This window comes from Helicoverpa armigera, chromosome 2 (assembly GCF_030705265.1).
Source record: "Helicoverpa armigera isolate CAAS_96S chromosome 2, ASM3070526v1, whole genome shotgun sequence".
In the NCBI taxonomy this organism is placed as follows: Eukaryota; Metazoa; Arthropoda; class Insecta; order Lepidoptera; family Noctuidae; genus Helicoverpa; species Helicoverpa armigera.
In genome coordinates, this window is record NC_087121.1 from 14223238 (window position 1) to 14245880 (window position 22643).

General features: G+C 37.0%; 2 protein-coding genes across 3 annotated transcripts; one reads left to right on the forward strand and one right to left on the reverse strand.

Moving 5' to 3' along the window:
• Positions 1-1339: 1339 nt before the first annotated feature.
• On the forward strand, positions 1340-3035 carry LOC135118508 (NADH dehydrogenase [ubiquinone] 1 beta subcomplex subunit 10-like). Its single transcript, XM_064040786.1, has 4 exons — positions 1340-1524; positions 1598-1733; positions 1954-2093; positions 2836-3035. The coding sequence occupies exons 1-4, from the start codon at positions 1422-1424 to the stop codon at positions 2946-2948; spliced, it is 492 nt and encodes a 163-aa protein (XP_063896856.1). The 5' UTR covers positions 1340-1421; the 3' UTR covers positions 2949-3035.
• A 1830-nt stretch (positions 3036-4865) lies between these two features.
• Positions 4866-22222, reverse strand: LOC135118510 (meiosis regulator and mRNA stability factor 1-like). Of its 2 annotated transcripts, XM_064040787.1 has the most exons (19): positions 21778-22222; positions 20204-20361; positions 19644-19790; positions 19043-19203; positions 18740-18851; positions 17643-17827; positions 13631-13787; positions 13046-13202; positions 12285-12478; positions 11284-11867; positions 10763-10944; positions 10220-10355; positions 9467-9572; positions 8879-9193; positions 8160-8459; positions 7219-7621; positions 6693-6862; positions 6459-6558; positions 4866-6375 (listed from the first exon to the last, which is right to left on the reverse strand). In XM_064040787.1, the coding sequence occupies exons 1-19, from the start codon at positions 21974-21976 to the stop codon at positions 6338-6340; spliced, it is 3804 nt and encodes a 1267-aa protein (XP_063896857.1). In that variant the 5' UTR covers positions 21977-22222; the 3' UTR covers positions 4866-6337. The 2 variants fall into 2 exon arrangements, with proteins under 2 accessions (XP_063896857.1, XP_063896860.1); XM_064040790.1 differs by lacking the exon at positions 8160-8459.
• Positions 22223-22643: the final 421 nt, after the last annotated feature.

Sequence of the window (22643 nt, forward strand, 5' to 3'; positions counted from 1 at the left end):
AGGTATGTATATCAATATGAGCTCGTGGACAAGTTGCAGCCGCATGGTTCGTACGACCATAAGGGTAAGCAATGCTTCTTCTTCTTCTTTCGTGTCCATAACTGTCATGTACCTAGGTATTGAGACTACACTATGTCAGCCCAATATGCGGCCACAGCGAGAGCACGGCTGGATGCGCTCATTAGGTCCAGCAATGCTTATTGTAGACCGGTCGATGTCTGGTAATCTTGTAATGACGAATTTCTCCCTGTTAAAAGGCACGTTAAATTGGTGAATCACGGCTGTCATTTAATGGCCCGGCTACACGCTCAGTCTTGCCTGCGAGCATGCCTGTACAAACCTGTTTGCGCAGGTAAGCGCGCGCGTGTGGACGGCGAGACGGTAGCTCGCGCAGTCTTGAAAGCGCGGCTTGTGCGATCGTCGACATGCTGAAGATTTGGACTGCGCAAACTTGACTTGCACGGTTTTACTTGAACGTGTGGCCGGTTATTCAAGCCGCGCAACAGTCCGACGTAATTATTATAATATAGAAATATTGTAGGTACACGTCGTCGTCGTAAATATGAGTGATGTTAGAAATTATTCTAAAGAATTTTTAACCCAATTCATAGATCTGTACAAATCAACTAGGGACTGCACAGTTAGTTTGCACGAGCTTACCTGCACCGTATGGCCACTACACGGTGTTCCGTCTTTTTGCACAGTCATGAATGCACAAACCGGACTGCGCAGGCAAGACTGAGCGTGTAGCCGGACCATAACAAGGGCTTGTCCGCCCGGGCTGAATGGTTACTTGACCACGACTATGTGCCGCCAAAGCTGAATCCGCCTTAGTCATTTGAACATCTTTGGCAGTCGTTACGGGTAGTCAGAAGTCACACACCACCAGACAAGTAGCCTTACCAGGGTGTATCGGATATCCTGGGTTGAGGAGGTCAAATAAGCAGTTTTCGTCATTATTTCGGCCGAAGGATAAGCAGTCGATGTAAAAGAACAGTGATTTGCTCATAACTACATTTTATTAGCAGCTAAATTCGGTCAAACAAAGCTTGTCAATGAAAACTGTGTGTATTTTTTGTAAAAACTTCTCGCGAAGAACTGAATACCGTTGTAAAATCCTAGAAGGAAATTCGAAATACCCGCCATATTTTTTTATACATACGTATAGGGCACAGATTTTGTTTATATGATTGAACGAAATTAATTAATTATTTCATCTAATTTAAGCAATAAATTGAGGTCACATAAGATAATTATTATCAACATTTTTGCTGCCAGCTACAGCTAAAATTTATAAAAAATAAATGACAGAATAGACTGCGTTACCTGTGACATCTGTCAAAGTGACAGTAAAACTAGGGCCTGTCAAAATCCAACCCTTACATTATTTTTCACTTCCAGGTTGGTTTTACATTTTAATCATGACGAAGGAAGGCGAAGCGCCTTATAAAGATGATAATATATTTAGAGCGTTTATGAGTGCTCTTTACGCGACCATCGATGCGCCTGTAACTCAATTCCGAGGTATAAATTGATAAAAGTAAAAACAGTTGATTGTTATGTAAGTGCGTAAACGAATAATGTTGTTGTGTTTCAGAGAAAATCGTTGAGCCGAACCAGAAGAAGTACCCATGGTACCACCAGAAGTTCCGCCGCGTACCTACCATCGATCAGTGCTACGATGATGACGTGCTCTGCGATTTCGAAGCGAACTCCCAGTTTAAACGTGATAGGTTAACTCTTTATTCAATGTTATGAATGTTTACCCTATTATCATTTCATATCCAAACCATAGTCAATATGATTTGACTCCACTTAAGAATATGCACTATTGCTGCTAATAAAACTATTCATTTTAAGAGCTGATCAAAATATCAGAGTGCTACTCAAAAAACAGTGAATTTAATCTTTTGGGTAGGACACCTAATTGAATGAAATCTTTTATTATTTCAGAGCTGTGGACTCTGAAATATTAGCCATCTTGCGTCAACGTTTTGAGGACTGCATGGTGTATGAAAACCCTGACCACCATGCTAAGTGTAAACCTCTTTGGGACAAATACAAGGATGGTGAAGAAGCCTGGTTCATCAAATGTAAGTGTCTACTGTTCCAGTTGTGAATTCACTTGCAACTGACATTCTAACTACCTAATAATCAATATACTGGTTACCATTAGGTACCGGTTGCATTAAGCATGGATGATGGATAAATAGGCCAATAGAAGTAGTTTCAAGCTAATCAATCAGTGTCTGATCTGAAATAAACAAAATAATTAAAAACAAAATTGTGTGTCTGCTACATCTGATGAACATTTAATGCAATAAAATTGAGACAAACCGTAGAGAACAAAATGACTAGCGGTGGTGTTATGATGCAAAATCTCCTATGAACGTAGCATGCCAAAATGTGGCTATTCGGGGACGAGGAACTTTACTAGCTCCCCCATGCCTTCTTTAGTACCCGCCCATATTTTCAAAACAAAATCATCAATCAATCAAGACTAACCTTTTACTTAATTTTGATTTGACAAGGAACCTGAACTTGTTAGTAACTGATCTCAACCACCATTATGTTTTATTGACCTACATACAAGAAGCCACCTAACCTATCTTCTTTGTGGCATCTTTGCTACATTTCTGTCCTGTGTGATAAAAGCATACAGATAAACATAATGAGGACCCAATACAGCCCAAACAAAAGGATCTTCTCTGTTATGCCATGATGGCATCAGTGTTAAAAATATCATAAACAGAAATCTCACACAACCGTTGTAAAGTATTTCAAGATGTTTCCTGTTTCTTGGGTTAGTAGTATTTAATGTATTGATTATTATAGATGGTGATCTCGGAGCTTACGGTGATGCTCGCAAGGCGTACATGAAGCAAAAGCACCGCATGATTTGGGAGAGGCGCCACGGAAACCTTTCCAACTTAACTACTGGTAAATGAATACTTGGCCTAGTGCCACGATGAATTGTGTTAATGTCTAAGTAGGTGGTATATGCTGTTGAAATAAAGAAAGTAAATTATAGTCCAGAGTGTAATTTCATTTCCTTTACTGCAATTGCCTTTTTTCTTAAGTTTGTGCAATAATTTTTACTATTTATTTGAATTTGATGATCTCTGATTAGCATTGTTCTATATTTTATCCAGGTACACACAGGTCCACACACCTACGTATCAGACATACACCAATTTATTTCGTAATCAATATGAATTCGATTAGTTTATTTGATAACTGGTCCTATGAACATTAGATCGAGTTACATTCCCAGAGAAATCGAGGGCTACTGATGTTGTAGGCACACGAGAGAAGAAGATAATGGAGGTTTAGAGTTGTTCATGGCACGTTTTATTAACGTACGCAAGATGCGCAATGAACACACTGCGTAAGCGCAGCGAATACGTTGAGGGTACTTGGCGAAGTCGCTTCGAGGAAATGTGACTAAGCTCCAGATTTTACAAGTGTGTCACATACTGACCTGATCTAGAATGCATAATCATTTTGAACACAAATACTTTGAGTGTTTAAAATGTGAGACGCATTAAGTACCTACAGGACAAACGAAGTCCGCTGGTGTTTATAACGTAATTACCAAACCAACTTGCAGTATAGACAAGCTGTAAAAATTATTTGAGGAGCATATAAATTAGGATAAATTCCAAACATCAGGTGTATTATTGAAAAAATAACATTTATTTTCCGACACATTCATCATACATGCAATACTGAAACAACTCTAATTCAAATACATCGATTCACTAGTTAAAACTATAACAAATAATCACAGAATTACGAAGATGTAGGAAAAATAATATTAAATGTTACATCGTTACGTAATGAACTCCGAATGCATACTTAACTCTATCTTACTGTTACAAAATACATAGTTATTGGTCAGAAAATAAAACAACAGCTTATAAAGTACTTAAATGTATCTTCACTACAGTCTTAGAGAACTTGGTAATTAATAAAAATCTTAAGTAACATTTATTAAAACGTTGGACAGTACTCTGGCCTTATGTGAACGCAATCACATTCAGAACTTACATGACAATCATAATGGTCATAAAATTAATCGATAGAATCTTACTTAAAATATCTCATTTTGATAGAATGATAGATAGATCTGATGGCCAATACTGATTATAAATGCGGACTGGCAGTGTAACAAATGTAAAATTAATTGCATTGAAAAAATATACTTTAATATGCAAGATCCCGCTTACATAAAATATATAAAATGAATTATCTGTAAATAATTTAACAATTAAATATCATAGTTCCACATTGTTGAATGTATAATATTTTATTACTAAAATGTTCATACTTTGTACCAATTTAATAATCAAAATGACAATATTATGTACACTATATACATACATACCTACGAAAATATGTAGTCGACTTATGATTACAAAACGTTTGCACGTACTAGAAAATATTTGTGATTACATTATATTGAGTTGGAACCAAATTATGGCATTCAATGGTACAGAAGTATCACAGTGGTAATGCCTTAAAATACACATTAAAATCACAAATTGTGGTATTTACAACTTTTTATCATTATCTCATCACCTCCAATATTTATTTAAATAAATCTGATAATACTATTCATTAATTAATTCAAACTAAACAAAATATCACTACCGCCTATTGTAGGTCAGCTGTCGTTTAAAACATATGTTAGACAGACCAACCTCATTAGATTTCTTTTAGATCTATAAAAATAAAATTAAGGTACAATAACACCATGAAACATCGGTTTGGGATGTTAGAAAGACAAAATAAATTAATCCCCATTTACAAAATGATCTAAACTTGCTTACTTGTGTACTTTTGTTCTTATTTTTTTTACAATATTTGGTACAGGCCAATTTGGCCTAGTAAGTTAAAAACTATTGCTTTGGCATAAATTATAACTTAGCTTCGCTCGCTACAAACCAAGCTTAAATCATTTTATGTGCGTGATTAAGCCAATATTAACAGCGAATCATTTAAAATACATCATCAATCATCTTTATTGTTACTACAGTAAATGGAACTTAAGTCAGAGTCTTTCTTTATAAATACTATGTGGAACTAAGAAATTTAATTTAAGAGAAACAAACGATTGTCATAAATTAAAGCATCATCGCAATTTAGGCACGAGCATATTCTATCAAAGCAATAATATCACCTACATCTACATTCATTGAATACTCTTATAAAACCTTTGAACGTTATTAATTGACACGTCTATAAGGCCAGTTCGCAACAGTGTGAGATTCAACAATAAACTGGCGTAACTATTACGTAATTCATCACCATGAATGTAAATGTTATCTAAAATTACATAAATTCGAATGTGATATAACTACGAAAGAGAAATTAAATTCGCCTGTACAATAACTTTAGACAATATTGAGAGTTAATACACAAGCAAGTTACATGCAAATAGATTTGTGGCCGAAATATATTATAGAAGATAAAACTCTAGGACAAGAATCAACATATTGTATGATCATTGTACTTTGTGTGGGCATCCGAAAAATGTTACAAGTGCTCGAGATGTTTATTTAATAAAACTTAGCAACTATTCTTAACATATTTTGAGCCTCAAATCAATGATATGTACATTTAGTGTTTATTATTGTTTTAATCGTATCAATGGCAGTAACATCATCTACTTAACATTATTACGTAGACAATATACTGTAGATCTTTCATAAACTTATAAGTACCTTAAAGTATCATTTGAAGCTTGTTCAGTCCTTTGTTACATGAAGAGCCACGGAAATATAAAACTAAGAAAAATAATATATAAATGTCAAAAGATAAAATAATGTACAAAATTGATAGAGTTATGCAGTTACACTGTTCATAAGTTCTAAACAATTTTATAGATAGTTCATCAGGTAACAATGAGAGACCATAACAACACACACGAAACCGACTCATTTGGATACATATAAAATAGCGTTAGTCAATAAAATAAAACATTAGTTCATACATTAAGAAATATTAGAAGATTTCGGTCAAGATGATTCTTAAGACTTACCTTTACATTGTACATAGACATGGGACATTAGTTTTCAATCGGCACTTTGAACATTTGACGAATGCACCATAAGATTTCTTATACTAAATAAACACATAAAAATATAAACATCTAAAATATTATTGTTACAGACATCACAATTTATTGGACACTTACATAAGTCTAGTAGTTAAAATTCGTTGCGACCCTGATTCACATCACTCCAAAGTTTCAGGTGTCGCGTTTGGAACACGAGTAATACTAACCTACATCAAAAATATAAAGGAATGCATCTTCTTATACGACGCGGTGGGATTAAGAGACGTCGAAGTGAGCCGCCAGGCGGACACGACCTGGTGACAAATATAAGGAACCTGTTAGGTAAATACTATCACAAATGCGTAAAAAAAAATTAGGCATTATAAATGGCACTTACGTCTGTTCTCATGGTTCAGCAGAGCTGTTGGTGTAGGCAAGGCGCTGGCCGGTGGGGAACACCATATATTGGTCTTTGGCGATTCGAAAACACGTGAGCCCTGCAACAAAGTAATACAAGATTTGACATAAGTTAACATTAAAAACAACCACATTGGAATATCCTCTTTTCCAGGTTCAAAATAAAAGAGGCGTTCGTTTTGGCTTGCGGATGGTAATTTCGTCGGATATGTACCTTTTGTCCGGGTGGGGTATCATGTACGGAGTAATCTTCGTGAGATGGCCCGGGCACGAGCTCGCGACAGCGCGGCACTACGACGCCGGGGCACAGCGTCCAGCGACCGTTGTCCGTCTCCGTGAATATCTCCATGTATTGGCGAAGGAAGTCTACCAGGCCTTCTGCACCTAGGGTTCAAAATTCAAAATGCGGTTATAGAATAATGTGTCAAATTCGACAAAAAAACAATGTTTGCTAATCAAATAGACGAACAAAATTTAACTAAAAGTAAAAATTATAAAATTAGACTAAGTTATAAATAAGAAAAGTGGCTGTAATTAAGGAAAGCTATATTAGACACAAAAGTTTGACTTTGTTTAGAAAACCAAAAGCAAAACTGACTAAAAAGTACACAAGGAATTGGTTCATAAGTTTGACACAAAACAAAAGTTAATAGAAATAAGTACATTGTTGGATTAACCATAGAAAAGTATTGTAATATTAAGTAGTTGTGTGATTATAAGAAATTAATTAGAGTACTGACCAGGATCAACTCCCGGGAACGCAGGCTCATATCGCCTGGAGTACTCTACGAACAGTTCTTCAGCGGTTGCCGGGGCGTGGTCGGACATCAGCTGCGCTAGACGCCACACGGCTCTCCAAGCCGGGGACAGGTTGAGGCGCTGGTCACTCGCCATCAGGACTCCAGCCGCTGCCAAGTGCCTCAAGTCCGGCTCGAAGCCCCGGAGACGTTTGTACGCAGCCGTGAAGTACTCCAGAGTGGAACCTCTAGCGATGCTCCTGTCTGCGCTAAGGACTGCACAAGCGGCCAGTAGTGACGCCGCCCAAACAGGCGAGCCTCCCGGAGCTACTACCAAGTTGTTCTCTACGCAGCCCCCAGCGGCGTAGACTAGACCTTCTAATGTCTCAGCGTCTAACATGTCGGGCTGCAAATGGTTTTAATGCATGAATATTTTGTACACATATTTTGGGTAATGGAGAAAGTGATTATGTCTGTGGTGGAGTATGAAATGATGAATACCTATGAGCTTGCCAAACACTTATTGGTCAACGCACACCGGGTAAGGTCAAGTACATCACATATACTCCAAAGCCGTGATCATCTCTTTCCAAGTCGTGGAATCAAATTAAAGCAATGGATTTTTTACATACACAATTGTACAAAAAAAAAACTTTTGCTGACCTGAATACCGGTTTGCGTTGGCCATTACCGAGCGATCAATGTATTATAGATAGAGGGAACAGTCTCAGTTGCATAACATGATACATTAATGGCCAATTCCTGATAAAATCTCTGACAGCCTGTTAGGAACTTATCTGACAGATAAACTATAACTTTTGCTTTCACAGATCAACAATATATTCCAGATAAAGGATGCTAACCTTTATCTGGCAGATAATATTAACTATCAGATAACTAACTGACACTATCGGTAACAACTGAAACCGGCTTGTGTGTCGTACCATAGGCGGGGCGCCGTAGTGATGCGCATAGTGCGCGGGCAGGTGGGCCAGCGCCACAGCAGGCAGAGCTCTCAGACGCCGGGCGATCACTGAGCGGGCGGGCCCTAGCGCCAGCCTCACACTGCGCTCGGCAGTCGCGTCACTGACTCGCACGGCGGCCGTCAGGTCCAACAGCTCGGCTAACTTGACGCAGCCGTAGTGAGCCACGCGTAGTTGCCGCCCGAAGTGCGCGTGGTACGCGGGCACGAAGCGAGAGAACTCCATGCGGAGGTTCGGCGTGTGACCCAGTAGCTCCACCGCCTAATGTTACGCAACTCGTTATTGAAGGACATTTGTGCTTTTTTTTTGAGTGGCATTACACTAAAGGTAGGTATCAATTATGTATGTTGTACCAATCAACATTTGAGCACTTCATCAAATGTACTGTGCACACCGAGTTTTTTACATAGTTTAAAAGCAAAATTAGACAAGATAATTGGTAAATATAATACCAAAATATAATGCCGCACCTGATTATAATCCTTGACAAACGATCACATTTGCTACGATTAAGTATACGAACAAACTTATCCAATGTGATATGACCTGCAAAATCGCTCCCGATACAGGGAAGCAAGGTAATACGATACATCTAACCATAAAGTATTTGGCAATAACCCTTGATGAATGATCATGATGATGACAATGAATGTATGTATGACAATATGAATAAACATTACCTGCAAAGCGAACTGCCGTGAGCGCGACTTTTCCTCAATGGTCGGGGTGCGACGGGGCAGAGAGATAGTTCCATCACCGTTAACAGTGATCATTTCAGGATTCACACGTTGCATTAACTCCCCAATAGTACATACGCCATAATCAACAGGGGAAAACGGACGTCCGGCAGTAGTGAGGTACAATTGAGGTATGTCGTGCATTTGCACCGTGCGGCCCGGTTGAGCTCTCATCAACTTCAAGAGATCTAAAGTCCAGCGACGGCTTTGAGCCGCGGGCGATATGGTTATAATTCGTGAAGATCCTGAACCGAGCACCTAAAATAAAAAGTCAATTTAAGTTAAGCATACATAAACTGAATACAACATAATATAAATTAATTTCGGTATATTCTGTCTAGATACAACCCTTATTTTCAGATGTCCCTTTACTACTGTAGTTATTGAAGTCATTTACACGGACACGAAAGCAAAATAACGTAATCTAAGACTAATAAATAAGTCTTATATTCAACATTTGTTAATATTTATACTATAATAAACAATATTTAAATGGAAAAGTCATGCAACATTTTTTGACTATTTACTTACCACGATAGTATTGCCGAGAGCAGCGAGTAAATCCGGTAGCTTGGTGAACCCATAGTCGGCCACGCGACATTGACGACCGAAATGATGATGGAAGGCGGGTATCAGTCTGAAAATTATATGGGACATCAGGCACGCACCTCAGAAAGTTAATAAACAACTGGCCCTCTTGAAATGGCCTAAAGAGCTCAACTCTAAATAATTATGAGCCTTGATTTATTACGGATAATCAGAAGCGCAAAAGTCTGACAACCAGTCGTATTATGGGGTATTATAGGTTGCTCGAGTAACTCGGTTCAGTAGGTCAGAAAGGCAGTTGTTTTATGTAAAACAGCTGCAAGGAGATAATAAAAAAGTTGAAACAAAAATGATTCACTGTCTGTACCAGAATAAAATTGCTTGTAGTTTGTGGATAGTGTAGCTTCCCAACAGTGAGATTATTCAAATCACTTCGGTAGTCCCGGAACAGAACATCCTTGGCAGTCGTTACGGGTAGTAGTCAGAAGCCCGTAAGTCTGACATCAGTTTATCCACGGGGTATTGGGTTACTCGGGTAACTGGGTTGAGAAGGTCCGTGCAAAACACCGATACTCAGCCATATAGTTAGACTGGAAGCCGAACCCAACGTAGCGTAGTTGGGAATGGCTCGGTAGTACCAGAACCATTTCGAATTCAAGAAACAATCAATCAAATCTATATATACTAATATGTAAAGAGGAGACTCTTTACATATTAGTATAGATAAGTAATACTAACTTGCTGAACGGTATGGAGCATCGAGGCGCGGTACGCAGCAGATCAATGAGTTCTCGTTCGAACAGCGCTAGCATCGGCTCGAGAGCTGGCGCCGTGCGTAGGCGCTCGCGTTCACCGCTAGAACGGGAGCTTTCGCCTGAAAAGCAAATGGTTATGAAATTCCATGAAATATTAAGGGTATGTAAATAACTGGGGAAAGAACATTTTTGTCTAAATATATAAAAGGTTTCCTAAAGAACCGAGTGGGAAAGCCAAAAAGGTTAGTGGCTCTGCATCTATCCGTTGTTACTTTGGCCTAAGTCTTAGATTACCGAGGCATAATGAAGTCAAAATTCAAACAGCTTTAGTTCATATTCCAGAACTCAGCAATGGTTAGTACTAAAATATTTTTTCTGACTGCTAGTGTAAAGTTTCACTTGTATTAACATGATTCGTGTACAAACTTAGATCTTAGGGTACATAATTGGATACCAATGAGGTGCGCAAGTTTTTAATGAATCTTTCTTATATTTTTCATGAACATTAAATATTTTCTATACTCACTGTTATCAGTATTCGCCAGTGGTGGCGTGAGTGCAAGCGAGGAGTTCTTCCAGGTAATGTGTCGAGACGGCGCATCACGTACTTCTAACCCCTCAATGCTACGCAACAACATCTCCAGTGCCACGCCGCGCCGAGCATCACACACCAACTTGTCGAACCGAGCCTCGTAGCATTCTACGAAACTGTGGAATAACGGTACAGTTTCAGTCAGAAAGATGGCAAAAAAATAAAATAGGTAAATATATATATTTTTAAATTTTAATATAAGTCGTGGTGTCTTAGTGGGTAAAGGCACCAACCTCTCTAGTATGAGTATATGGATCCAATTCTTACTCCATATCTTGGACCCCATTGACTGATTGAAGGTGAAGGAAAATATCTCGAGAAAACCTGGATTATAAAGCCAATAAATCACCAACCTGCATTGAGCAGCGTGGAGATTAACGCTCACTCCACCTCCATGTGAGAAAAGGCCTGTGCCCAGAGGGATAATAAAAAGGTTGGGTGGGGTATTTCCTTACCTTAACAAAGGCAAGATCCCTCCATGAGTCTCCAGCAAAAGGCGTACATTCTTGGCCAAAGTCGAGATCTCCATATAAACTGGCTGCAAGATACGGCTACCGTCTTCCTGTCCCGTGCTCATAGAAGCGTGTATGTGGCACTTCCAGGGAGCCTCTTCCATTTCAGAGTTCGACACCGGTGTTAAGTCCACGAGCTGAACCATTCGACCGAAGCCTTCGTGTATGACAACGGTATCTTTGAGCTTCGCGATGTCCGATGTAGTTAGGGCGCAGCAATGACGACTAGCGTAAGCGTCCCTTAATCTTAATAAAGGTAGTGTGTGGTTCTTTTGGTCTAGAAGGATGGCTCGAAGACGGGCTCTTAATACATCTACGTTGGGGGCAGGTGATGGCTTGCCTAGAGAGAGTTCTAAACGGCGGCCGGTCCACTGGTTGTCTAGACGACGCTTGTGGATGCGTGCGATAGCGAGCCTCGCGTCCCACTCTGAGCGTAGTACTACGGTAGCTAGAGGACCCTCTCCGGCGGCCCATACGGAAACCCGAACGACTGGCACATACTGGTTGAATAGCTTCGTCAGCATTTCCTATAAAATATGACATCGATATAACAATAGTCAACTTTCAGGAAAATTAACATCCAGGTTTAGTAGCAACTAGCAACTATCAGTACTATTTTTTGTTCAAAAATATTAACATAACCTAAATTATTAAAAAGACATCGTTAAAATATTTAAAAGTAAATGACGTGTTTAAAAAAATACACTAATCTACTAATTCACTACCTACTTAATTCAATCACACATCAATCTACTAATTTTCAGTCATTTGTTTCGTTGAATTTCGTTTTATACTGTGCTGCATGTGTACCAACATCTAAGAAAAAAATCGAATATATTTGGAACTTTATTTCTTAATTTCAAAATGAATTCTATCCTTACCAACAAAAACACCAAAGAGGTCCTATAACACCGATTAAAAAAAAACAAAGCATCACATCTTACCTGCAGCACCGCAGCTTCATAAGGCGGTAGGTTAGTGACGGTCAGTTCGGCCGTCGACTCCTCAGTCTCGCTGTGCTCGCTGAAGCTAGCAGACGAGTTCCACGGAGACACTGCGCGACTCGCGCTGTGCTCCCGATTCCGACCCTCCCCGCTGTTGCTTGACGAACAACCTGACCGGTCCAGGTTTACAGATCCTGGTGGAATAATTTGATGTTTTTAAAAAATAGTTTTTCTATGGGTCACACTTGTTATTGCCGAACAGAAAGCGGATCTTTAGCTTAGCTTCGAATGAACAGTAAAATGACAAAGTCTCAATTGGATTGTCAATAGGCAGAAAATTTAAAAATAACTGTCAACATTGTACGGAGCATTTATATTTATAAAAATAAAGTACAAAAAAATAAAACCGACTTCAGTGACATTCCTAAAACTGACAAACACTATACTGAAAACCGCATCAAAATCATTTCAGCCAAACTTGAGATAATCGTGCACAAACGTCAAACAGGTCAAACTGAGATCCGACTTTTATGGAATGGCATAAAGAAGCATTTACATAATTAGACAAGAAAGAGCAAATTACTCTTGAAATAAGCTGTGCCTATGTACTATGTGTTCTATCTTTCTTCTTTTTTGTATTCTGTGTGTGTATGTGTACATGAACTATTAAATAAATAAATAAATAAATTACATAAAAGACCAGCAAAATCAACTTAGGTATAGCACGCAAAAGAAAATTCTAGAAATTTCTAGAAACTCACCATGCGTGCCTCTAATCTTCCTAGGTTTAGGCGCGGGCGGGGGACAGAAATCGTGCGGCGGCGGGGTGGGGGCGGGCAGTTGTTGCAGCGCCAACGCCCACTCTTTGGAGATGCAAGGCGTACCGAAAGCGTTCACCTCGTGTGGTGATGAACATACCTGGTAGAAAAAAATTAAAAAGCTCGGTAATGATGTGTCCCAAATGGAGATTCAAATATCCTAATAGACTAATCTAGATCGAAAGAGTATATGAAGGGCTCCAGAAGGAACATGGTGGGTTATAGTCAGTAAGAGTCTGGCACACTCATGCTGCACCCACAAAAGTAAAAAAATCTGTCTAACCCGGACTGGCTTTCACTGAAAAATTATATTATGTTTTAATAAAAAGGACTGTGGTAAAAAAATGACAATTCTCAATTTTAGATTTCCACTTAGATGACCTGCATTCTTTAAATTATAATTGTTTACTTTATAAAAGACATGTAAGTTCAATAGAAAACCAATAAATTCTAAATAGGATCATAGAGATACCTACCTTACTTAAAAAAAAATACTAAAGAAAATAAAACTAATGATGTGTCACAAACCTGAGGCGGCGGCGGCACAAAGCTAGGCTGCTGATAAGACGCCGGGGCGGTGCTGTAGCCCTCATCACTAGAATACGTCGGCGCCACCGTGTTGCGAGCATACCGCGTGCTAATCTTACGCCCGTACACATCCTCTCCATCCATACGCATTAATGCTCTGTAACAATACAAATAAATTACAATTAGTAAGTACTTGGTTAAATTACCAACAAATATGGGAATATTTGAAGTCTTTTCTGGCCCAATAACCTGGTATTGGTAAATTGGTTCTTAAATAATAGGTACCACAAGCAATTAATGTAGCAGGCAGGCAATAAGTGAAAAGCTGAACTCAAATCCAGTGCATTAACTACACTGCTTTAAAGGTATCTTATTCTATGTTCAAATCAATAAAATTCCGTTAACATGACTAGCGGGTACATAAGCCTATATCAACATACAGTGTTCCATATTTTTTATAAATATTTCATCTCAAGCAATAATTTTGGCCAAGGAGACCATCCGCTAATAAAACCTACCAAAATATTCCTACGTCACGAGGTTTCATATCGGCAATAAGCCAGCAATCAGTCTTGACGTAATTGACTCGGTAAATTGTTTACGTGCGATACTAAAATTATTATGTACTTATAATCGAGCATGAGTCGATTCATAACGGAATCAAAACATTTTTTTGTAACTATAATATAATTCTCCGATCCAGTGATTTTAACTGATGTACCTAATAACCAAAAAATTGCATCTAAAGTATAGATATTTCGTGATCATAGAAAAAAAACCGCAAGTCATGATCACGGACGAAACCATAGATCCCCTTTTAAAAATCTAGAAGTTACAAATAATACGTACCTAATCATAAAAGTAAGTCCCGATACAAGTCCTACAATAGATTCAAAGATGTAAAGAATCGAAACAGCTGATCAAAAGTCGAAAATAACTGTCAACGCACCTACCCACCATTTTCTAGATGATAAATCTGATGAAATCAGATTTTTTATACCGAATGCAACATACATTGAGATATACATATTTTTCGATGGGTGGTACAATAAATACATAGTTGATTTACTTTCATCTTTCAATATCTGCTCAAAAGCGGATTCATTAGTATATTTGAGCCGTGGACTGTAAAGTGAATGTGCAAGTTTATAAAACAAATATTTATAGAAATGGTTCCAATTCAAATCTGTTCACCGTTCCGTACCGCTGAGGTCGAAATAGCAATCAAGTGTGACGCTACTAATTGGCAATGAAATCAACGAATTGCAACAAAATTGAAGGATACTCATGTAAAAATAGAAAGAAATTGTCGCTTTACTGCAAGAATCAGCTGATCGAAATAGAGATTAACTTCAACCGGCGGGCGGCCCACGAAATGGTGTACGTGCACATTGAAACGAAAATTTAAAACGGGTTTCGTCATTCTAATGACAACTTTAATTAAGACGAGAATGATACACAGTTTTTGTCGATAATTAGAGCGATATTCACCACATGCTTGAAGTATCTTGGTATAAAAACACATATTTCGAAACTAATAAGTACATAACAAATAAAATGAAATGAAATACAGTTTTCGTCGACAATTAGGACAATATTCACCACATGCTTGAATTATCTTAGTATAAAAAACACATATTTCGAAACTAATAAGTACATAACAAATAAAAGTTTATCTTACCCCGATAATAACATTGTGTGTCTATTTTGGATCGCTCCAGGCGATAAATAGTTGAAAATATAAAATATAACTTATAAAATATAGTTCCAAAAAACGTTACACTTTGAAATTTTGAGTTTTGAATTATCACTGTGTGTCCGCTCGTGCCTGACGATGCAATGACCTTTTTTAAAACGTAACTGGCGAGAATTCTCTATTCAAATCGTAACTGAGCGAAAATTATGCATATGATGAGGGTAAACGAAAAAAAAATGTTTCGAACACGTCTATGATTTGTCTCTTGACTAAAATTAAATATATTAAAAATTAAAAGAAAATAATTGTTAATAAAAATAATGTTGATTATTTATTACCAATTAAGCGTAAATATTGAATAATAAATAATATGAGGAATCGATTAAGATGTGTAGTTATTTTGACTGGAATCGATACGTCAGCTGATTCGTGTTTACAAAATCGTAATGTCAATGTGAACATTCATGTCATTGTCATGTTTTCAGCGGTACATTAAAAGAAATGCAAAATACTCACACGATATCATTGTCAATACCATTCAGAAAAAGGCAAGTGAAAAATACCACTTTACATCACTTTTTAGACATACATAATCAATATTTAATCAGCGTCAAATCACGTACGTATGAATCTCTTACAGTGATTAAAGTTAATCCCAAATAAACGGTAGGTGTTTTAGGGACAAGGCAAAAGAATTGCGCTCAGAAATAATGGGGCTCAAATTATGACTCCAAGGCGAAACACGATGCAACATGTGGCAAATGTATGCGACCATCAATATTTATTTCGTCTTTTATGGTGAACGGACAATGGAAATGTGTGTAGAATTACGATTACCTACAGAGTCTTTTAACTTTGGATTTTACACTTTTGTACACACTTTGTATAGTGTACATTTATTACAAAGATTGTTTACATTCCTTACTTGTGATTTGCGATCCAAAATTTGCGTGACCACAATGTTATGTATAATAACAGATTCTATCTAGTCTACAAAATCCATAGATCAGCCTAAATTCTCAACACAGTTCTGTGTTCTCTAAACCACCAAAGAAAATCTAATATTCACCCTTATCGGTGGTTTGTTTGTAAACGCATGCAATATGTATGTAAATTATGATACCGACTCAATAATCTTGCTTTGAAGTATCTATCTACGCATTTAATATGTAGTCATCGGTCACGATAGACGCGGTGAATGAACTAGTAGGTACCTAGTCATTATTGCTTACTGTCCTTTTCAATGTTGCTGTTAGTGTATTGTTTAAACCTTGTAGTCTCATCATTACAATATCGATTTGCATGACGTTCATTACCGCGTGTGTAACGAGTCAGATAAAAGTATGCAAACAAATGAAGCAATGGAATAAGCCATTAAGACATTGACCTGTGTTTGTCCACCGTGCAGAGGGGAAGCCTAATTACATAAGTATCGGTCAGGGTCCAATTTCAAACTGCATAACTATTCAGTCTGAGACGCAATTTAAACAAAGGGGACATCAACAATTACAGTGCACGCTTATTAGGTTTAGATAATAAAAGTGTGGTTTGAATTGCATTTTTTTATGATTAGAGTATAATATTGTTCTTGAAGCAATAACCTTCACCTCAATCACACATACACACATTTAAAAATAATAGATACTATATTTGTGAACACGCATGAGTTTGCAGTTTCTCATAAAATATAATAAAAATTAAGGAAACAATATATCTCTAGTACCTTCGTCGCGATTTAAACTGAGGTCTAAACACCAGACACAAATATCCTAAATCATTTATACTAAAAGGAACTTATGGTCAAAACTCTTAACACCTTCCATGTAGGTCTTTATAGGTCATTATCATAAAAAGAGCGACTTTGATCCAGTCAAATTAAACGTCATTGAACACCTGATCCAATCTGCAAGCAGCAATAGGTTTTGAGGAAATAAGCACATTTGGAAAAATACTGCTGTCTAAAGTCCATATTTTGGTTTTTCCAGTACTAAATACTCACCTTGAAGCACGATCCGATGTCGAATACCTAAGGACGGAAGTAGGCGCAGTGACCGATATACTCGACCACTTTACTTCTTAGCAAGATAGAACCTCCTGAGCTCGTGTTGATGGAAGGGCAGGTTCAAGTAGAAATAAGTAGAGAAATACTACAGTAATTGGTACGGTTTCTCACCTTGAAGCATGATCCGATGTCGAAAATATATACTCGATATACTCGACCACCGCACTTCTTAGCAAGATAGACACGAGCTCCGGTGGTTGATAGATGGGCAGGTTCAAGAAGGAAATACTACAACTATTGGTACTGTTTCTCACCTTGAAGCATGATCCGGCGTAGAAAACCTTAGCACGGCAGTAGGCGCAGTGACCGATATCACTTTCCCACCGCACTTCTTGGCAAGATGGCGAAGCCTGATAGACACGAGCTCCGGGGGTTGATGGATAGGCAGGTTCAATACTTCCACCTCGCACGTCGGCGTTTCGTCCTCACTTTTCGATACCTGGATAAGTTTTGTGTAAATAGGTTTTAGCATAGATATTAAACAGTTTTATTTGTATTCTGAACTTAACAAAAAGGAAAAGTTGTTCTTTATATAAATGAGAGTGAATCATCGAATGAAGCAGTATTGCTGTATTGTTGCCTTTTATGTCTATTTCAGATGAATTAACTGTCAATACATAAATATTACTATACTTAATTTTGACACAGATAATGTGGTTTAATATAACGAAAGAATAATTTACATTTTCTTCATTAAGTATGAGTAAATTGTAGTACTTTTGTGGTTCATGTTCAGAATTGAAACCACAAATAAATGTGGTGCGATAAAGTTCCAACTAAATAATGACCTGACTGATTATTCAGAATGTACAACAGTGAAAATGACCAACAGTTTTAATATAAACATCACCACAACATAGTATTATCTTGTCAGCATTATTTCTTACTTAGCTTTAAGTGGATTATGTTTTATCAGCAGTATCTGTCAGTTTCACAATATGACATTGTTATTACTGTTGAAACATTTTGTAAACATTGTAGTACTTAGTTGAGCAGAAATTTTCTAAAAGGATCCTTATTTAGCCATTATTTCATGGGACATGACACTCATTCATATCAACTGGGACCTGACAAAACTCCAATTTAGTACTATAAAGTTTGCTATGTAAAAACCAGACCCAATTTGGCTTTGAATAAATGCTTAGGATCACCAGATTATTGAAGCAGTTTTTTTGATCGTCACAATCGAAAAAAATTACCAACGTCATTCAATTAACGCACGAAACCAAACCTTTGACGTTTTCGATCACGTAACTTTTCGATAAGTAGCTTATCAATTCAACAACCATACAACGAGTAAAAGTTACATCAAGGTTTGAATACTGAGTCAAATTTTTTTCAATTTGTTTACCTTTCTGGGTAGAGTAGAGGCAATTTCGTCAAAGCAATAATGTGAACTGGCGCAGGCAATTAAAGCTGCAGATGTGTTGTTTTTGTGCACCAATATCACTTCCATGTTTTTCCTGATGAATAATATACGAGAATTTTACAAAGGTGACTGGGTTTATTACTAAGAATTATTATTATGGTAGCAAAAAATTCAAATAATTTCCTTGAAGCAATTTTCAATCTAGGAACATTCTTTAAAGAATTTGAAAAACTCTGCATACAATTTTCTGAATATGGGAAAATACTTAGTACTTGCGATATATACCTATATCTGAAGTCAGTCAAATCAGCGGCAAAGTCAATATCTCCTGAGATCAATAGAATGGCGGCAGGCGATGAGTGGAGGTCACCAAACCTCCTCATGCACTGCCTTAGTTTATCATCCGACGCGTTCTTTTGCGTCCTACATACGTGTATTAAGCTCACCTGTTGATGAAAATAATAATTTGATGATATAATAGTGTTACTACAAGAGTTTTCTTACATAATTATTATGAGCCTAGCGCATATATCCTTCAGGGATATAAATAGTCTTGTTACTTATTTGGTAACACAAGAATGCTAAACCAATTAATCATTAAACGGTATTAAGTAACATCTAAACATTCACAATACCAAAACATACTAATCTCATTAAGATATTATCGCATTATTACGAGATATTATTTCATAAGGTCAACAAAATTACTGCTGTCATCATTTTCATCCTATAATCGTCAATGCTAAACTTATAAAACATGATCGATACTTGATATAATTATGAAGATACTTTCTACGAACTGCAAGATTGATGAGCACATTCCTACATAATGAGTCACTTGAAACTGTAGCATACATTGAAGTACTTAGATGATGTTACTACTTACTTGAGCGTCATTAAGTTCTAACAGTCGCGAGGTGGTCTCCTTCCTGACGTCACAAACTACAACGAAGTCTGCTTCTCTCCTCCCGTCTCTTACGAACTTCGCTCGTATAGCAGCCACCAGCTCTATGGCTGAACATCCTCGCGGTATCTGGAAGTATGATACTTATTATCACATGCTTGATAAAACAATAGATAGGAACTTTGTGCATCTGAGGATCAATAACGTGTTCCCTGTGTTTCGGAATGCACGATAATTTAATCCATTCCGACTGTCATTTGAAAATTTTTGACAGTCGGTATAGAAAGTCAGAAGCCAGAAAGTCTCACAACCAGTCCTACAAAGAGGTATTGGGTTGCCCTTGTAACTGTTTTGTGGAGGTAGGCAGTCATTTCATCTAAAACCACTGGTTTTCAGCTGCACCTGGTTAGACTGGAAATCAACCCCAAGAAATATAGGAAAAGGCTGGGCAGATGATGACAAAATATTATTAAAAACTAGGCCAAAGGCTCAAACAGCCATTTCCTTTTTTTTGTGATTTTCTGTTTTATTCATGCCCTTACCTGGCAATTTTCAATATCCCAAAATATACCAATAGGTATGTTCATCTGTCTTTGTTTGTGGTGTCTATATCTGGACCTCATTCTGGTTCTTTCCATAGAAATCATTCCTTCTTCTCGTATTACACCATCGATGTCGTCTGATGAATCATCTTCAGCATCTGTTTAAGATTTAAATTTATTTAAAGTACTTTAGAAAAATGTTCTAAGAAACAAAGAAGGTCAGATATTCTGCTGTTTTTTGATCGAAAAATGAATATGAAATTAGATAAGAAATCACTGGCAAAAGCTGAACTACTTTACCAAGGGGTACTTTATCATGGCTATTGGTTGTAGATGGTAATAATAGGTAATACTGTCAGTAAATACAGATGGTTATGAAATTGTAAAAAAGTTTTCATATTTTACATCTCTCTATTTGTTTCTGACATTCGAAAAGTGCTGTTTTGCAGCCAAGTTTGAATAAATAAATTTTGATTTTGATTGATTTTGTTTTTTTAACTAAACGCATAAAACCCACAAAGCCATTTCAGCCAGACCTGGGAATTGAACCCAACATCTTCGTTCTCAGCAGCCGTGCATGTGATAGCTATACCAACGAGGAAGACCAATGAAAAAGTAACAAACTTACATCCTACATCATTCTTTACAAACTTTATTGCTTACTAGGAAGTTCGATAAGTTTTTTATATAGTTTTACTGGAAGTAGTAATGAATACGCCAACACTTTATTTATTTAAAATATAAATATTGGAATTTTATAAATACAAATTGTGGATGATTCATCAAAAAATTGCACAACTCATTTCATATCTTTTATTCATATTACATAGCTAGCTACATAGCTATAGCATAATGACTTGAATAATAGGAAATTTTTCCTTGAAGCTCCTTTTGGCCCTAATCTCTTATAGACACGCCTTATGTATGTTTCCTAATGAGAATAATATTAACAAAATTATCTATGTTAATTACACATTCTCCAAAGATAACTCTCATAACAATAACATACAATGTTTATTGAGAGTTTTATCAAATGGACTAACCTACCTATTTATTGTCGTTTTGACATACTGAACAACTGTACATACTTAATGATAATAATGTCCTTAAGAACAAGGCTAAGAGACTGCAAATAACATGCCACTATGAAGACAAGCAGATAGAATGTGATGGCACGATAAACGCGCGCAGCAAACGTGACAAATCAACAAATGTACCTATAGGTATAGATTGTAGCATACAATAACAAATCTATGAGCTAAACACTAACATACACAAAACTTATTCATTTCAATAACAACTTCAAACTAACAGGACTGTATATGATATTCATCCAAAACTTATCTAATAGTTGAAGACCTAAATAATATGCACTGCACAACTTTCACATAATTTGATTGCCTCGAGAATTTGCATTTCGAAGCTGAACATAACAAACGTTATGTACGTACACCTTCCGCTTAGTTACAGCTTTCTTTATTCGCATTTAAGTTATCAGATATCGTTAAATGTGTACTAGTATACGAAAAGAGAAAAATACAACATGTCGTGGTAATATTATACAACATATTTACCTGTGATCCATGGACGGGGCGGTAACGGTATCTTCATCGCAGGACTAGACACGACACTCGCCAGACCTTGAGCCGAATGACTTCTGGTTCCCTTGCAACGATTTGGACCTAAGTTATCACAATTTGTTGACGAAATCATTGTGCGCGTGTCCACAAATTTGTTACGCGTAATTTGCAACGAACAAAAGTAGTCCAACATATGCTGGGCAAAAAAAACAAAGAAATATTCGTTATCACCGAAGAATCACAACGCGCATCACACGATTCTAACACATAAATAAGGATTAAATGCTGAAATCTCGAATGAGATTAGCGTCATGAAGTAAAACTATTACATGTAAAATGTAAAAATAAATCAATCGACTCCTACAACGCCATAAGTAGAGCTACCTTATCATTATCAATAGAACGAATGAATCAATGAAATAAAATAAGAATGAAGTGACTGAATGGATTAACCATGGACAAAACGAGACGAACTACGTTTTCCCTGAATACCTGCTTTTTAAGTACTCAAAAAATAAAAATTGTCTATGAATGGGCAATTATTTCTTTGAGGTTGGTAAGCCTGGTAGTACCGTTTTTCCGTTTTTCCGTTTTTTCCGTTGTTCCATCTCTGCTTTTGCTGAGAGATTAGTGTTTTCACAAACAATATTATTTATTGTAGTAATCGAAAAATGATGGCAACAATGTATCATGTTTGCTAAAGGTGTCTGTGCCTCTTATAATACCGCATGAGAAAAATGAATATACAAAATCAATAAAAAGCATATCATAGCATATCATTTAAAATCAGGTAATTTCATTTGGAAAATAAATGTGCTGGCAACCTCGCAATGCGAACTCTAAAAAAATAAGGCGCTCCT

What these genes read in the sequence shown, in the direction of transcription:
- LOC135118508 (XM_064040786.1), top strand. Translation starts at nt 1,422, where the DNA reads ATGACGAAGGAAGGCGAAGCGCCTTATAAAGATGATAATATATTTAGA. An exon ending in GCCTGTAACTCAATTCCGAG is followed by an intron (nt 1,525 to 1,597) that starts GTATAAATTGAT and finishes GTTGTGTTTCAG; the next exon opens with AGAAAATCGTTGAGCCGAAC. An exon ending in AGAAGCCTGGTTCATCAAAT is followed by an intron (nt 2,094 to 2,835) that starts GTAAGTGTCTAC and finishes TGATTATTATAG; the next exon opens with ATGGTGATCTCGGAGCTTAC.
- LOC135118510 (XM_064040787.1), bottom strand. Translation starts at nt 21,976, where the DNA reads ATGTTGGACTACTTTTGTTCGTTGCAAATTACGCGTAACAAATTTGTG. An exon ending in GTTCCCGGGAGTTGATCCTG is followed by an intron (nt 6,863 to 7,218) that starts GTCAGTACTCTA and finishes TTTGAACCCTAG; the next exon opens with GTGCAGAAGGCCTGGTAGAC. An exon ending in GCTGAACCATGAGAACAGAC is followed by an intron (nt 6,376 to 6,458) that starts GTAAGTGCCATT and finishes ATTTGTCACCAG; the next exon opens with GTCGTGTCCGCCTGGCGGCT.